Source organism: Miniopterus natalensis, chromosome 18 (assembly GCF_054644295.1).
Source record: "Miniopterus natalensis isolate mMinNat1 chromosome 18, mMinNat1.hap1, whole genome shotgun sequence".
NCBI classification, from domain to species: Eukaryota; Metazoa; Chordata; class Mammalia; order Chiroptera; family Miniopteridae; genus Miniopterus; species Miniopterus natalensis.
Genome location: NC_142098.1, coordinates 36,353,144 through 36,370,911, shown reverse-complemented (window position 1 = coordinate 36,370,911; position 17,768 = coordinate 36,353,144). Strand labels below are relative to the sequence as shown.

General features: G+C 56.3%; 1 protein-coding gene and 1 non-coding gene across 2 annotated transcripts; one reads left to right on the top strand and one right to left on the bottom strand.

Moving 5' to 3' along the window:
- Positions 1–490: 490 nt before the first annotated feature.
- CEACAM16 (CEA cell adhesion molecule 16, tectorial membrane component) lies at positions 491–8,335 on the bottom strand. Its single transcript, XM_087827249.1, has 6 exons — positions 8,299–8,335; positions 6,776–7,120; positions 6,188–6,463; positions 5,057–5,335; positions 2,570–2,896; positions 491–555 (listed from the first exon to the last, which is right to left on the bottom strand). The coding sequence occupies exons 1-6, from the start codon at positions 8,333–8,335 to the stop codon at positions 491–493; spliced, it is 1,329 nt and encodes a 442-aa protein (XP_087683375.1).
- Positions 8,336–16,034: 7,699 nt separating this feature from the next.
- LOC148091069 (U6 spliceosomal RNA) lies at positions 16,035–16,140 on the top strand. Its single transcript, XR_015716064.1, has one exon. It is a non-coding gene; the product is annotated as a U6 spliceosomal RNA (small nuclear RNA).
- The last annotated feature ends 1,628 nt before the right edge of the window (positions 16,141–17,768 follow it).

The following is a 17,768-nucleotide window of genomic DNA, read 5'->3' as shown; positions in this document are numbered from 1 at the left end:
CCTGAGGTCCTGACCTTAAGCAGTGGGGGTTGCAGCCCTGTGATTTGGGTGCCCCTGTGCACACACGCCCCCAGAGAATAACCTTGGGTGGGAACGGAAGCAAGTGGGCTGCCAGGGAATGGCAGGGTTGGCGATGGTGGAAGGAGAGGCTGACACGCGCTTGTGTTAACCAGGACGTTTATGGCCTCCGTGGCTCTCCGACAGCTCAGTGAAGGAGCAGGGCCCTGTCGGCTCTAACTCTACTGTGGAAGCGGAACAGAGGGCCGAGGCCACGGTGATCTTCGCTCCGGGAGTGGGGGGGGGACGGCACGGAGAACTCTTCTCGCTGGAGGTGTCCAGGGCCACACCGCTACTCCAGGGCTGTGGGGGAGGATGGGGCAGAGGGGCAGAGGAGGCCATCAGGGAGGTAGAGGGCCAGGCCCCCAGTGCCCCCACCCCTCCTGCTCCTCTGCCCGCCCCCAGCCTCCCGGCGGCCCCACCCGCCCCACGCTCAGCCTGTGCCAGGTTCAGGTTCAGGAAGGTGGCGTTGGTCCTCGTGCGAGGGAGAGAGGTTGACTGTGAGAAGAGAGACAGGTGAAAGGGAATCCCGGGCCTTCATCGGGGGTGGCCGGCTGTCATTGGACAGCATTCTCCCCCCAGTATTGACCCAGAAAACCAGGGGTTGAGGAGGGAGTAGATGAAGGAGGGGGTCTAGGGGTGCCTGCCAGGGACTGGGTCCCTGATCTTGGAAGCTTCAAGTCTGAGAGAGCAAGACACTCACCCTGACTCAGGGACATGGCTTCTGAGAGTGTCTGGTCTGATGGGGGAGGCAAGATTCCAGTCGGGGGAATGACCCACTTCACAGCCTCTGAGAGTTCCTGGTCTAATGAGTGAAACCTGGCCCTGCTTCTGGGACATGGCCTCTCAGACCTCTGGAGATGCTTAGTCTGATGGGGGAGACATGGTCCCTGACTCTGGGAGCTCCCAGTCTGATGGGGGAGACATGGTCCCTGACTCTGGGAGCTCCCAGTCTGATGGAGGAGACATGGTCCCTGACTCTGGGAGCTCCCAGTCTGATGGAGGAGACATGGTCCCTGACCCTGGGAGCTCCCAGTCTGATGGAGGAGACATGGTCCCTGACTCTGGGAGCTCCCAGTCTGATGGAGGAGACATGGTCCCTGACTCTGGGAGCTCCCAGTCTGATGGGGGAGACATGGTCCCTGACTCTGGGAGCTCCCAGTCTGATGGAGGAGACATGGTCCCTGACTCTGGGAGCTCCCAGTCTGATGGAGGAGACATGGTCCCTGACTCTGGGAGCTCCCAGTCTGATGGAGGAGACATGGTCCCTGACTCTGGGAGCTCCCAGTCTGATGGGGGAGACATGGTCCCTGACTCTCTGGGAGCTCCCAGTCTGATGGAGGAGACATGGTCCCTGACTCTGGGAGCTCCCAGTCTGATGGGGGAGACATGGTCCCTGACTCTCTGGGAGCTCCCAGTCTGATGGAGGAGACATGGTCCCTGACTCTGGGAGCTCCCAGTCTGATGGAGGAGACATGGTCCCTGACTCTGGGAGCTCCCAGTCTGATGGAGGAGACATGGTCCCTGACTCTGGGAGCTCCCAGTCTGATGGGGGAGACATGGTCCCTGACTCTCTGGGAGCTCCCAGTCTGATGGAGGAGACATGGTCCCTGACTCTGGGAGCTCCCAGTCTGATGGAAGAGACATGGTCCCTGATTCTGGGAGCTCTCGGTCTGAAGGGGGAGACATGATCCCTGACTCTGGTGAGAAAGATATGGTCCTCAACATTTGGGAATTCCCAGTCTGATGGAGGAGAAATGGTTCCTGATTTCTGGGAACTCCCAGTCTGATGGGGAGACACGGTCCCCAACACTTGGGAGCTCCCAGTCAGATGGAGGAGACATTGTCAGTCTGATTGGGAGTCGTAGTCTCCAACATCTGGGAATTCCCAGTCTGATAGAGGAGACACAATTCCCACCACCTAGAAACCTCCATCATAACGGGGTAGGTTATTCCTATTGCGAGATAAATTCCACCCTCTGCTGGCAGAAATTCTGCCCTCATTCATACTGTAATGCAAAGGTTAAGACATGATCCCCATTGCCTAGGAGAGTCTGAAGAGGGAGGCATGATCCACCCTGACTCTATACTTCTAGTCTGATGGGGGGAGTAAACAATAGGGTGGTAGAAGCAATATCTTCTGTGTTTCAGGGTCCACTCGTCTGTGGGGAAAGGATGACCGGCCCTCAGGCTACGTCCCCTTCTTAAAACTTCCAGCCTGGTGTCCCTCTTGCATGAGAGAAGGCACGGATGTCCCCTTTAGTAGCCCTCAGTCTGAGAGAGGAGACCTATGGACCCCTGACTAGGTCATCAGCCTGACAGAAGAGGCAGAAGAGCTCATTTGGGGACCCCCAAGTCAGATGGAGGAGGCCAGGTCCCTTCTTGCAGTCTGGTGGGAAGGCATGCGCATCCTTGATCTATGTTTCCCAGCCCTATGGAAGAATCAAAGCGCCCTTTCGGGAGCCCCCTATGGAGAGGGGCCCTCCGACCCTCGACCCTCGCGCACACTCACGGGCCACCTGCAGCTCCAGTTCCAGCGTCTCAGTCTTGCCCTGCAGTGTCACAGTCTTGAGTGTGTAGCGCCCGGCGTCCGTGAGGTTCAGCTTCTGCACCAGCAGCGAGCAGTTGGGGAAGCCCACCTCCCGGCCTGTATGCGCGGGGCCCGCGATCCAGTTCCCCGACGGCAGTTGGCTGAGCAGCCGGTTGGGCTCAGAGGCAGGCCCGCGGTACCAGGCATAGACCAGCAGGTCCTTGGGGTAGCCCTGTACCGTCAGTGTCACGTCCTGGCCCTCCATCGGCTTGGTGGGCACGGGCACGATAGCCATGGCGACTACGGCCGCTGGGGAGAGAGTGAGGGGACACGGGCTCAGCTGGGCCTGCACTGAGTAGAGTGTCCCCTTCCCGCCCCAGCTGGCTGATCTATGCCTCCCCCAGCTGGCTGGCGCTCCCTCATGCAGGGCTCTGGGAAGGAGACAGAGGAAGGAGGTGACTTGTGTGGTAGTGGAGGGTTTTGTGTCTGGACAATGCCTGCCAGGGATCGAGTCTTCCCCCATCAGACTGGGAGGCCCCCGGGGGTGGGGGCCATCTGTCTCCCATTAGACTAAAAATTTCCAGCCTTTGGGGGATATTTCTCCCATGAAAGTGCAAGACCCTAGAGAATCGGGTCATGTCTCCTCCATCAGATTGGAAATTCCCAAAATATAGGGGCCATGTCTCCCCTATACGATTGGAAATTCAAAATATGGGGGACCGTGTCTCCCCCATTAGATTGGAAATTCTAAAATATGGGGGCCGTGTCTCCCCCATCAGATAGTTGGGATTTGTGCACCCCGGGTTGTGTCTTTTCTGTCAGAATGTGGGGGCTATAGTCTCCCATCAGGCTGAAAGATTCCAGAAGGTCGGAGGCCATGTCTCCTCCATCAGATTGGAAATTTTAGATGATCGGGTTAGGTCTTTCCAATCAGGCTGAGAACCCCAGAAGTTGGATTGGGGCATCATACTAGAAATTCCTAGAAAGTGGGAGGCCTATACTCCCCCATCAGATTGGGAGTACCCCAAAGGCGGGAACTGTGTCTCCCCCATCAGACTAGGAATTCTAAAAAATTAAATAAATAAAAAGGCCATGTCTCCTCAAGACCATGTCTCCTCCATCAGAATAGAAAATCCCCCAAGTGTGGACTATGTCTCCTCCATCTGATTGGAAACTCATTGAGGGTGGGTGTCAGTCAGGTCTCCTCCATCACTGCTTGAAAGTCCATTGCCTCTTCTCTCTGACTAGCAGCTCCTTGAGTGAGGAGGCCATGCTTCCCTGTTCGGGACCATCTCTTTAAGGGCAGAGACCATGTATCCTCCATCAGATCAGCAGCTGCCCCAGCTGGGGGAAGGGCGATGTCTCCTTTTCCTCTGTCTCTTTCCTGGCACCTGCCACAGGGTTTCTGGCAGTTTAGGAGGCCGTTTGGGGCACTGTACCCACTCCCTGCACATACCTGCACACCTGGGATACCCCCCGCAGGCCGGGCTTGGGGGCAGCACCTGAGGTCATCTGGCCCACCCCCCACCCCCACCCCGTCTCCTGCCAAGACCAGCTGCCTGGGCCCAGGTGGGGCAGGAGGTACACTTACCTCTGGGGATGTCATTTCTGCTTTGGGTGAAAGGGGATCCACCCTTTGGATGAGACCCAGCCTGTTAGTAGGAGGGAGGGGAGAGGGTGGGAGGGGAGGACTGTTCCCACTGTCCCAGGGGGATGGTGGCCCCTTGGAAAGGAACCAAGGCGGAATTAATCAGACCCTAATGTTCAAAGCCACCATCCCCAGGGGATGAGAAAAGGTCCCCTGAGGTTCCTGATGGCTCTGAAAACACCAGCTGTGTCTGCACTACCCCCAGCCCCCAGGTCGTTTAAGGATAAGATAATGCCTCTCAGCTGTGTTTTTCCATTTGCCAGCAACTGACTGTGATTTTCCGAGTGTGTGTGTGTGTGTGTGTGTGTGTGCGTGCACACACCGTCACCTGGGCCAGATAACTGGGCAATCTACCTGGCCACCCAGAAATTCAGCTCCTATATGGCAGGGAGTGGGGGACAAGCCGAGGTGGGCAGCGATGGGGAGGGCCTTGCCGTTGAAGAACCAAGCCCCTTAGCAGCTGGCGACTGAATTAAGACTGGGGCACCCGCATGAAGGGACATCTGGATGCTTGCCCACTCTGCCACTGGGCCGTGTGGGACCTGTGGCCCGTTTCTCTCTTGGCCACCCTTCAAGGAAGAGATTCAGATTTGTCGTTTGTCTTCCAGGCGACAGGATGAACTGTCTCCTTTTGTCGCCTGGATGAAGAGGGGTCCACCTGACACGCCGCTTCGTTGCTTGGCCAACAAACAGGCTGCGAATTTCTCCCTTTCCCATCACGAGCTGGGTGAATGGTGGCCTGACTCTCGGTGGCGCAGCCAAACCTTTACAGCCCACTGAGCCTCCGCGGGGAGGGGCGGCGGCCAGGCCGGGCGACTCACCGGTGAGCTTGACCACCACCGAGGCCGATCCGGAGAGCAGGGTCTTGGCGTTCTTAGCGATGCACGTGTAGGTGCCCTCCTGGGCCGCTGACATGCTGCTGATGTTGAGGTGGTCTTGGTCGTTCCTTAGGGCCCGCCCGTTGAAGGCCCACAGGTACTCGGGCTCTGGGCAGGACCGGGACACGCACCACAGGGTGAGGGACGCGTTGAAGTCCACTTTGATGGTGCAGCCCGTGCGGGTGATGGAATCCTGGACGATGGCCACACGCTCTGGGCCGACTGTGGGGGCAGGAGTGAGAGAAATGGGGCAGTAGAGGGAGGGGGAGGAGGGCTGGGCAGCCCTGGCTGGCTCTCCACCAGGCTGCGCCCCCGGGAATGTGGGGGCCACAGGGCTCTCTAACCCGCTCTAGGATCTCGAGCCACTTTCCCTCTCAGGGGCTCTCAGTGTCTCTGCTGTAAAAAGAGGTGTTGAGCCAGACTAAATTTCAAGGTATTTTTGAAATCGATGGCTCCATTAAGAAATAAATAAGTCTAAGCGATCAGTTTCTGACAAGCCATTGTAAAAGACTAGAATGCTAAGGCCCCAAGAGTGATGTTTCAGGTTCCTGGGTTGTGAGAGTCTAGAAATCTAGGTTTCTAAGATTCTAGGACTGGGTGGCTCTACGATTTTAGAATCAGGTTCTAAGATTCTAAGAATCTCCGCTTCTAGAATTACCAGGATCCTGAGTCTAGAATCCAGTGCGTGGCTGCAGCCTGTAGGTTCTAAGATTTTCTGCATCACCGGCCCCCGGGTACCTCAGTGGTTTCTTTTCCGGACTCCACAGCCCCTGGCAGCGGTTTTATTTTCTCTCCTTCCCCAGCCCCCATTCGCTTCCCGCCTCCCTTTCAGAAACCGGTCGCTGTGCTGTCCCTTCCCTGTAGGTACTGCTACGAACGGGAGGATCGGGCCATTTCAAAAGTGTCGTTAGTCCTTAGGAGATGGGCCAAGGACATTTTAAGAGGGTTCCCTGGTTCCTAACCGCAGGACACCTGCTGACACACCGTATGCCCTTGGGCGCCTGTCTGGGCCTCAGTTTCCCCACCTACGAGGTTTGGGCCCTGGGTATCTCTGGCGGGGCCAGGAGGACTCACAGTACACGGTCAGGTTGATGGGCTCGCTGCGGCTGACACTGACCGGGTTCCAGACCTCACACTGGTAGACTCCGGCCTCCTCCCTGCGGATGCCATGCCGGGTGAGCACCCGGCCGTCAGGGGACAGGCCCAGGCGGAGGGCGATGGGCAGGGCCTCGCCATTGAAGAACCATCGGACCTCAGCGGGGCTGGGGCTGCTGCACAGCAGGCGCAGGGTGTCGCGGCGCTCCACCAGCTCCGTGCTGTTGGCTATGACCACGGGCGGGGCCAGGATCTCTGTGGGGCAAGAGACAGAGGGGGAGGGCGCCGGGCACCGCCTGCTCCCAGGGTCTCCCCCTTCCCAGGCGAGGGGCATGGCTGGATCCTGGTGGTGCCCCTGTGACCCCAGCCAGAGTGACAAAGAATGGGATAAAAGGCAGGTCTAATCCTGGAAGCCATCCTGGAGGAGGTGAGTATTTTTTAAATGTCGTTTTAGGTCTTTTTTATGGTTTTTAAATTTTGTAGAATTTTCTTTTTTTTTTAGAAGAGGGATTGGAAAGGAGGTAGGAAGGCTTGGCTGAGGAAGAGGAGGTCTGGGGGGTGTCTCACCATAGACCCGCAAGTGTCCGTAGCCCACCTCCGTCTGAAGCTGCCTGTTGAGAGTCTGAAGGATGTAGGTGCCCGAGTGCCCAAGCAGGGCGCCCTGAATGTCCAGGCTGCCGTCGGGGCGCACAACCTCCCGCCCCGTGTGGGCCGGGCCAGGGGTCTCATCGCCTGTGCTCACGATGTAGCTGGCCACCAGGTAAGCCAGGCTGAGCGTGGGCCCCGCATACCAGCTGTAGGCAAGCAGCTCCCCCGAAAGCCCGTGGACAGCCAGTGTGACGTTGTCCCCTTCGGCTGGCTGGTCAGGCTCGGGGGTGATAGAGATCTCGGCCCCTGTGCTCAGGAACACAGCTGAGGAAAGGAGCCAGAGGGGTGGGATGAGGCAGGCCTGGCTGGTCCCTCCATTTGATGGAGGAGATGTGGGATCCTGCCATATGTGTCCCTGCATGCAGTAAGTGCTCACTAAATACTAGCCAGGTGCAGAGTCTCAGTCCTGGGCAGGGGTGTGTGTTCTGAGAATTGAATCTGATGGGTTGTGCTGAGGATCTAGCCTAAGGCTTTGCCAAGGACATAGCACACGCTCAGCCTGTGGGACCTTGAGATTTCAGGGGACACAGTGGGTTTCCCTGCTGCGAGGGTCACCAAACTGAGTCTTACAGGATCGGGCTGGCTCATTTAACCCTTGGCCCCGACTCCCAGTCCAATGCTATTCCTTTGCCTCCCCATAATTAATCTACTCCACCCCTTTTCTTCTCAACCCCACAGCTAAGCTCCAAACCCGACCAGCTGGTCAGGGCTGCTTGGGTTTGAACTGCGTTTCCCTGGAATGGGTCGCCGAGGCAGTTCTCATGAAAGTATGCACACGCTGGCCTGGCTTCGGGGAATTTCCAGGCATGGCGAGGAGCGAGGGCTCAGGGGCTCTGCCACTTTCTCGCTGTGTGACCCCAGGCAGTGACTTCACTTCTCTGAGCCTCAGGTTCCTTGTCTAGGAAGTGGGGGCCCCGGGTGGGTCTCCTCCAGAGGGTGGCTGTTAACACACAGAAAGCTTTCAGAACAGCTCCAGGTGCGTAGGATGCACAGGAATGCTGCTTAAGGTGACCTTTAAATGACCCTGGGAGGCCCATTTCATAGATGAGGAAACTGAGACCAAGAAGGGGAAGGCAACTGTCCAAAGCCACGTCCTCAGGGAGGGGCAGAGCTGCTGGTTAGAACTCACCCTACTTCAGCTTCCAGACCTCGGCCAGGGTTTGTCACGTGAATAAAGGAGTAACAGTGGCTGCCTCGCCCAAGCTCATGCTCTGGTCTTAGAAATCTCCCAAGTCCACCCTGCCTACCTCTCTGGGTGGCTGTCCCCGGCCCGGCCCATGCTGGTGCCTCTTGGAAGAGCAGACTGTGCCTGTGTGGAGCAGAGCTGCCCTCCCTACACAGCATGCTGGACCTCTGCTCACACCTTCCCTCTCCCGCGGGGGAGCCCCTCCCTCCCTGAGGCCATAGGGGCTGAGATTCTGGGGGGCACCCTTCTTGCTCACCGCTGAGGAGGAGCCAGTTGCACCCGGTCAGCACCATCTTTCGCCCCAAACCTGGCTCTTGGAGACAGTGGCGTTGGCGGCCCAAGGCTCCGAGGCCCTTCCTGGTTGGGGCTTGGCTCCGTCTGGCGCAGGACTTGGGAGGGTTCGGCGATTTGGAGCTGGGGGAGATCACCTGAATTTGGAGGGATCGAGTCACCAAGGATCTGGGGCCCTGTTTGGGTACCAGAGCAGGCGTGGCAGGCACGGGCCAGGGGCCACGACCTGGCCAGGCCTCCTGGGGCACTGCCTAACCTTCTTTGTGCCCAGGGCCCGGGTTTGGTACCAGGAGAAGAACCAGGTCGCCAGGTGTGTGTGTGTGGCGGGGGGGTGACGGGGGAAGATTTTAGGGCAGTTCTTACCCACGGCCCAGGCGCTGGCCTCTCTGTTGAGCTTAGGGGTCGCTGAGGAACAAAACCAAGAAACAGAGGCTGCTGTTTTCGCAGCCTCACAGCTGTGGGTGACTTCAGCTGTCATCGCAGTGGGTGTCCTGTGAGGTGGGCACTGTGAGAACCTCCATTCATTTACAGGTGGGGAAACTGAGGCACCGGGCAGGGGCTCTGACTTGCCTAAGTTCCTGCACGGAGAGGGGATTTGAACCCTGCTCTGTTTCAAAGCCACACAGAAGGACAGAAGGCTGGGTGGCTGCATACAGTCTTCGGGGCTGCGTGCCTCGGCCTCCTGCGCAGGACCGAGCCATGCTGGCGCTGACCCTGCTCGGGGCCGCTGCGAGCAGCCAGCGAGACGCTACACGCCAGGAGTTAGCCAGCGCCTGGCAGAGGTGGGCCCCGAAGGCGAGGTCTGGTGGGTGTTACTGCTACTGAAAGTGCGGGCGTGGACCTGATGCCACTGTCCCCTCCCTCCATGATTCTGGGCAAGGTATAGAGCCCACTGGGCCTCAGTTTCCTCATCCGTAAAATGGGAAGGATGACAGCGCCCCTCTCTTAGGGCTGTTGTGAGAATTAAATGAGTAAAATGTGTGTGAAGTGCTTACAATGGTGCCCGGCTTGGAGCAAACGCTTAGTAAACGGCCCAGCTCATTCATTTATTCAGCAAACATCGAGCATCTCCTGCCTGCCAGGCACTGTCCTAGGTGCTGCTAGATATAGTCCCTGCCCCCGTGGGTTCATTCGTGGGGTAAACAAAGAAACGTAAAATCTATTCCACATCGAGTGGAGATAAGTGACGTTTAGAAAAATGAAGCCAGGGAAGGGGTTTGTAGTTGTTTTTGTTGTTGTTGTTTGTTTGTTTTTTGGGTTTGTAGTTTTTGAACTGGGGGCAAGGGAGGTCTCTGGGAAGGTGATGTTGGGCAGAGGCCACAGGGATGGAGGGTGGGGGGATGGGCAAGGTGGGGACCTAAGGGAAGAGCATTCCTGACAAACGTGCTATTATCCGTGTCTTGTGGCTTCTGGGTCCTGGTCCCTCCAGGCCCCAGCGTCCTGCTTCTGGGCAGGGCCCACACTTGTGGCTCACCTGTCCTGGTTTGTTCCTCCAGAGCCATGTCCTGAGCTGCCCTCGCTGGGTGGGGCTCTGATGGGGGGAGTGAGAAATGTGGGTGACTTGGCATCTCCTGCTCTCCCCACCTCACCTGTGACCTCACTTCACCCTTCTCTGTCCTGGCTCAGCCCCCTCCCCTGAGCCCTGGGACCTCATCCCAGTGTCATTCAGGATGCCTCCCCCATGTCCCTGGGCACCTCTCACTCACCTCGTCCCAAACCGACCTTGGCATCTTCCCCAGATCTGCCCCTCCTCCCTGTCCTCTTATCACGGATGGCGCCACCATCCACCGTCACTGGGACAGAGAGACCCAGGCCTTGTCCTTGACACCTTCCCCCCCCCCCAAATATTCCTTCCATGAGCTCCTTTCTCTCCTTCCCTGTGGCCCTCACCCCTGTCCAGGTACCTCCTTCCTCTTGTCTGTCTTCCCCTCCCAGCTCCTCTGGGGTCTCTACCCCCATCCCCCACTATGGTACACAGAACCTGCCATGGCTCCCCAGCCTCCTGGACACCCCCTCCTTCTGGAACTTTCTGCTCCAGTTATTCGGTCTCACTTGCACTCCCTACACTCAGCATGCCCCCCTGCTTCCCTCTACTGTTTAATCACCTGCCTAATAACTCCTCCTCCTCCAGGAAGCCCTCTTGGACTCTCAGTCTGGGTTAAGGGTGGCCTGGGATCCCCATTTCCAACCCTGACCCTCCTGGGTCCTCACTGTCAGGGTGGTGGGTCTATCTCCCCAATTGGACTGTGAGTCTTGGGAGGGCAGGACCAGGGCTGTTGTGGTCACCACTGTGTCCCCAGCACTGCCCAGCCCAGGGTTGGGCACAGGGAGTGTTTGTGGAACTGGACACCAGGTGTGGATGACTCACACAGACAGGAGTCTCCAGGGAGGCCCTGGTTTCTGGTGATTTGGCTGAGGAGCATGACAAGGCCTTGGCTCCAAGACGCTTAGGGCGGGACCCGGCTTGTGTCCAGACCCCACCATGGCTCCCTACCACCCACAGCCTCACACCAACCCTGTTCTGTCCACCCCCACTCCCCACCTCCCTGATCCCTCCTCTGCTGTTCGGTCTAATAGACAACTGCAGTTTCTTGAGCACCTACTATGTGCCAGGCCCAGAGCCGTGCCGAAAGTAGACCAGGCAACTATTGGCAGGGTCCTTTGTCTCTCTGTGAGGTGGGTGGTAGGTGATCATGACATTGACCTCCCTGGGAGTCCTGTGAGGGTGGAGGAGAGCAGGCTCACAGGGGACATGCGTATGTGGACACCATCGTTCATTCAGCATTCAACAAATATTTATTGAGAACCTACATTGTGCTGAGCACTCTGCTAAGCGCTGGGTTACAGCCTTAAACAGGACAGACAGCCATCCCCGCCCCACAGAGCTGGGAGGCTGGAGTGGCCACGGCGCTGGTTCATGGAGGGCAGCGAGATGTCACAGGAGATGACACCGAAGTGGAGACTTGTGGAGCATACTCAGAAAGAGTCTGAAGGCTTTGCTAGAAATACACGATAGAGATTTATCCTAGGGTCTTGGAGTTTGCAAACTGGAAACACAGCCAGGCAAAACCCCAGAAGTGTCCCGAAGATGAAGGAAAAGCGAAAAGTTCTTACAGCAAATAAGGGCACCTTCTGGAGAAGGATCAGTCCTGTGTGCTCAGCCCTGGGGTCGGTCCAGGACGGTTATCAGTCAGATTCAGGTAGGCCGGGAGATGGGTGCCAGGAGGTCTGGTCACGTTGTTCCGGAGGCCTGGATAATAGGTGTCAGGTGGCCTGGATATGTGAGTCCTTCAGGGGACAATTAGAGGGCTGCCTGGAAGTCCAGGCACTCATGCAGGACTGGAATGTTCAAGAAAGTTGAAGTTCCCAGGCTACTTAGAACAAGAATGGAGTCTTGCCTCATGGCTCAACCTGATGTTAGTAATTTTAGCAGCTTGTTTAAAATAACTCCATTGCATGTATTTCCTAGCTTCACTTTTTCCTTAGACTCGAAATGGGACCCATGCTGATTCTGGGGAAAGAGCATTCTTGGCAGAGGGAATAGCAAGTGCAAAGGTCCTGAGGCAGGGGTGTTTGCTAAGCGTGAGGCCAGAGAGGCTGGAGCCCATTTTGCAGACAAGGAAACTGAGGCTCAGGGCCATTGCCTCAAGAAGTTGGAGTGCATAAGTCTTATCTTTTCCACACAACCAGCTGAGGACAAGGTTCTCTGACCCTGTTTTGTTAGCCAACCCCCAGCCACCTCATTAGTTCCTTAGGGAGCCAGAGGCTGCCTGGGGCTTCCTCATTCAGTCCACTGGCTGAGGCCCCACCTACCAGGCTTAATCAATATTTGTTAGATAGATACGGTGGGTGGCCTGTGCCCCATGACAGGTGGCAGGACTCTTGTCCTGTCCTCCCTGGGCAGAGACCTTGAAGCTGAGGGGTTTGCTAGCAGGTTTCTGACACCCTCCCCCTTATCTCACCAGGGCGAGGCTGAGGGTGCTGCAATATTTACTCATGGATTTGACCTTGGGGTGTGGCTTCCTGTGCCTCCTGGCAAGGGCTGGGCTTGGTCCTGTTCTTGGGGAGAAAGGACCCCATGTCCCCTTAACTCCTCACCCTAGGAAGAGCACCCAGGCCGCTGTGCAAGAGGGGACAGTGGGTTGTAGGAGCAAGCCTCAGACCTTTGCACAGGCTGTTCTCTTTGTGTGGGTGCCCATCTCCCCCCTCTTCTTCCCCTCTCACCTCATTCACTTGGGATTTTCCAAGCCATTCAATCATTGAACAAATATTTATTGAGCACTGACTATCTGCCAGGTTGTGTCAAGGATATAGGCAACATCCCTTCCCTTGTGGGGCTAAATCCTATTGGAGGGAAATGGGCAATAATCAGACAACTGATATAGCATATGGTGTCAGGGAGAGGTAAACGCTATAAAAAATAAAATAGGACAAGAGGACAGGGAGTGACAGGGGTTGCTCTTTTAGCCAGGGAGGCCAGGGAGGGCTTTCTGAGGAGGTGACGTTTGAGCTGAGACCCGAAGGAGGTGAACATCTCAGGGAAGAGGGGTTTGGGCGGAAGGCACAGCAAGTGCAAAGGCCCTGAGGTAGGGAGGTCTTTGGGGAGTGTGAGGTCAGCAAGGAGGCTGCTGTGGCGGGAGGTGAGTGTTGGAGGGGACAGTGGAAGGTGGTCACAGAGAGAGAGCATCTTGCCTCCCCTCCCCCACCCCTCTCATATTACTTGAGAGCAAATTCCAGCCATCATATTATTTTATTCCTAGATACTTCAGCCTGTATCCCTAAAAGATAGGGACTCGTTAAAAAAACACACTCACACTGTCACTCTTTCACCTAAAAAGTGAAAAGAAAATGAACAGCGAATAACTCCTTAGTATCTTCAAATACCCAGTCAGTGTTCAGATTTCCACTTGGCTCACAAACATCATAATCTCTTTATCCGCTTTATTGGGGCCGAATTTCCATCCCAGAAAAGAAATTCACCTTGGGCAGCCATTACCCAGATCTAGTTAGTATTTATGTACTTATTTGGTTAATTCTCACCTGAGGATATTTTTTCCATTGATTTTTAGAGAGAGCAGAAGTGGAGAGAGACACTGATGTGAGAGAGACACGGGGATCAGTTGCCAACCGGGGCCGGGGATCGAACCCTCGACCCTTAGGTGTGTGGGCCGACGCCCTAACCACTGGGTGACACGGCCCTGGCTGAAATCTCGCTTTAGAACACTTTCGCCACCCAGGAAAGCTTCCCCACGCCAGGACTCCAAAACGGTGCGCTATTTTGACATTTTTGCTTCTGCAGCGGGCTGCTCTCCTCGCACTAAATGCTTGGTGGCCGGGGCGCCGGGCGCTGCCTCCCCCAGGAGCAGGTAAGAGCCGGGGCGGGCCCCGGCCTGTCCGTCCCGTCGAGGGCCTGTGCTCCACCTGCGCCGGCCCAGCCGCTCCTTCGGAGGGCAATGTCCTCTGCTCGCCGAGGGCTTGGATTCCGGAGGGAAGGGTTTTCCCCATGAATCATAATCACTCTTGGTCACGGCCCAGCCCACTTCCTTCCCCACACAGCCGCTTCCTCATCTGCAAGATCAGGAGCCTCAGCCCTGAGAATCTGGTGGTGGCTGTGGACTCAGAGGAAGGGGACGGTGGTGGCAGGCAGTGACCTCTGGCGCGCAGAGCTTGGGTGGGCAGAGCGAGGGCTCCTGGGAGCTCGCAGCTCCAGCCAAGGACCCGGGTCTCTTCCTCATTGAGCCAAACACTTAGCCCCAGGCCTGAAATTCCACCATCAGCAGGAGGTCCCTGAGGTTCAGCCTGGTGCCCCGTGGGGACAGGCCCCGTGTGGTCTGTGGGCGTAGCTGCATCTTGGCCTTTCCTTTCAGACTGGAATCAGCACAGGATAAAGCTCAGGTGTTAGACTATGGTCCCGTTCTCGGTTTGTCCGGTTACACCCTGACTCAGTTTCCCCATCTGTAAAATAGGGCTAACATAGTTCTTCCCTCACAAAGCTGCTGCAAGGATGAAATGAGCAGATGAGCTGCACACTTCGCAGCCCTCAGCGCGGTGCATGGGGAGCACTGTGCACGCTCAGTGTTATTATCAGTTATTGCGACACTGACCCCACACTGCCGCCCCCACTGGACAGCAAGGTTCCTGAGAGTTGGAGCTGGTCTGGTTTCTCGTCACGTCTCTGGTGCCTGGTTGAGTTCATTCAGCAGAGCTTGGTGTACAGTAGTTGCTCAATAAGCGTTTGTCACCCTACTGGGTTTGGCTCAGTGGTTAGAGCGGCGGCCTGAGGCCTGAAGGGTCCCGGGTTTGATTCTGGCCAAGAGCACTTACCTCGGTTGCAGGCTCGATCCCCACCCCGGTCGGGGAGTGTGCGGGAGGCAACCAATCAATGTGTCTCTCACATCCATGTTTTTCTCTCTCTCTCCCTTCTACTCTCTCTGAGAAGCAATGGAAAATATATCCTTGGGCAAGGATTAAAAATAATAATAATAATAAAAGAAATAAACGTTTGTCAGTGAATGAATGGAGACTGCTAGGTACAGGAAGGATCTAGATAATGAGAATCCACACATACCCAGTTAGTCCACATACATTTCTTGAGCCCTTACCCTGTGCCTGCTCCATGCTGGGTGGTGTTGGGACCCATTGGTGACGGAGTCAGGCCCTGCCCTCCCAGGGTTCACAGTCCATCGGGGAAACAAATCTGTCTTCAGACAGTAACAACCCAGAGTGGGCAGGGCTGAGGTGGGTGAACTCAGCAGAGACCTGACCCAGCCTGGGGGTTAGGGAGGGCTTCCTGGAGGAAGAGGTGTCTAAGATGAGACCTGGAGGATGAATGGGGGTGGGACTTAGTAGAGTGGAGTGGTGTGCCCGTGGACATGGTTCAGGCAGAGGGAACAGAATGTGCAAGGACCTGAAAGAAGTTCAGTTGGGTGGACCATAGACCACAGGGTGGGGGTGAGGGACAGTGGGTGCTGAGACGTCAGGCCGAGGGGTCCCCAGGAGCCAGACCTCGAAAGGAGTTGAAGGCTGTGGTGAGAAGTCTGGACTTTTAGGTCACTGGGGAACCATGGATGGTTCTGAGCAGGGAAGGGCAGTGTTGAGTTTGGGCTTTAGAAAGATGCCTTGGATTGGCTTGTGGTGGGAGGACGGCAGGGGGCAGGAGACCAGGTAGGAGGCGGGGGAGAGGATTGGGAGGAACAGCCTGGCCCAGGGCTGGGCTGTAGAGACCACAGAACACTGAGGTCAGGAGACCTAGGTGGCAGGTTCCAGCGTCTGCTCCAGTGACACTGAGGGAGGGAGGTGCCCACGTTTTAGGCCTGTGGACTCCGCCTGCCTAGGAGGGTAAAGAAAGCGGCAGAGGCTGGGGGCAGGTGCGCGGAGAGTGGGCCTCACGCAGCCGGGAGTCCTGTCCGCGGTCTGCACAGTCCTCTGCTGCCCCCTCCTGGCTGCAAGTTGACTCCCGTCCTGCCCGCCAGTCTCGCAACAAAAACAGACCCAATTAGCCCAAACCCCACCCAGTGATAAAAGGGGACGTTTCCCGAGTGGCCGCGATGCGGGCCACACTCACGTTCACTGTCCCTAATCCCACCCACACCTCGCACCTGGGTCTCCCGCCGCCTTCTCCCGCCGACGCGTCGAACTGAACTCCCGACCGGCGTCCCAAGCCCCGCCCTCTTCTTTCTTTAAAAAAAACACTTTTATTGGGGGCTCGCTTGGGCGGCACATACGCTAAAATTGGAACATACAGAGGAGCGCAGCACGGCCCCTGCGCAAGGAGGACACACGCATTCGGGGGGCGCTCCATATTTCAAAACCAAAACAGTTTTATTGGGATATAATTCACATACCACATAATTCACCCATTTTAAGTGCACAGGTCAGCGTTTTTGGTATATTCGTAGGGTTGCGAAATTATCACCACAATTTTATTACTGTTAATTTTTAAAAATACCTTTTTATTGATGTTAGAGAGGAAGGGAGAGGGAAACATGGATAGACTGCTTCCTGCGCGCCCCCTACTGGGGACCGAGGGCATGGAGCCAGGCATCTAATCAGCCAGACCAACCGAGCTACACCTGCCAGGGCACCACGGTCAATTTTAGAACCTTTCCATCACCCCCACAGGAACCTTGTGCCAATTAGCAGCCGCTCCCCGCTCCTCCCTCGCAGCCCCTTTCTGTCCCTGTGGATTTGCCTATTCGGGACATTTCATATAAGTGGAACCCTACCAGATGTGGCCTTTCGTGTCTGGCTCCTTTCACCTGCCGTAACGTTCTCAAGGTTCATCCCTGTTGTAGCATGGGGCGCCGTTCCACTGCTTTTTCATGGCTGAATAGTATTTCCTAGTCTGGATAGACCACATGATGTTTACCCTTTCCTCTGCCGATGGACATTTGGACTGCTTCCACCTGTTGGCTATTATGAGCCATGCTGCCGTGAGCATGTGTGTACAAGCTTTCGCGTGGACGTATGTCTTCATTTCTTGCAAACCAGGCCCCTTTGCAGTGTGAACCCCACCACTGCCCCCTGCCATCCTGTCGCACAAACCAGACCCCTGGGGGTCCCCTGGCTCCAGGGCCTCAGCTTTCGCAGCACCTGCTTCGTTCTCCTTCCTAACATCGGCTCCCCTGGGACATCACAGTCCACACTTTATTGTCAGCTCTCCAGGGCAGGGACCTCTGTGAGTTTACAGCCGCCTCTCGGTGCCTAGAAGAGCTGCACAGAGCAGGTGGTCAATGACTGTTTGTCGAATTGATGAACAGATAAGTTATTGACATGCCCCCTCTCTAATCACCCACAGCTAATCCAGGACCAAATTCTATCAATGTTCCATTCTAAATATCTTTTGACTTTGTGTACTTTTTCCCCCGGGGCACCTCCAACACCCTGGCCCAGCACCTGCCAATTGAATGAGTCACTGAATGAATACCTGGAGGAGGGCAGGCCTGCCTGGAACTTTCTCTCAGGAGAGCGTAGTGGTTGAGTGTGGGCTCTGGTGTGAATCCCAGTGGTGTGTCCCTCGGGCTGTTCCTACATATTTCAGTTCTCCTCATTCTGGTACATGGTAGGACTGCACCTGCCCGGCCCGCTTGACTTGCTTTGGCCAGTGAAATGCAAGTGGGAGTGTGACTTCCCGGTTGGAAGTCTTCAAAAGCCAGTGCGTGGTTTGCCGTGGTCCCTCCTCTTCCCTGCACAGTGATGGGCTCTGTCAGCCTGGTTCCCGAATGAATAGATGTGAACCAGAGCTCTTCGGACCCTGGTCACACCTGCCTACCTGAGATGAACACGTAGCATGAGAAAGAAAGAAAGCTTTGATATTTTAAGCCATGGGGATTGTGGGGTTGTTACTGCAGCATAACCCAGCTCATTCTCACCGCAGTGCTGGTCTTTCCTTATACTCGCTGTGTGACCTTGGCATAGTCACTTCACCTCTCTGAG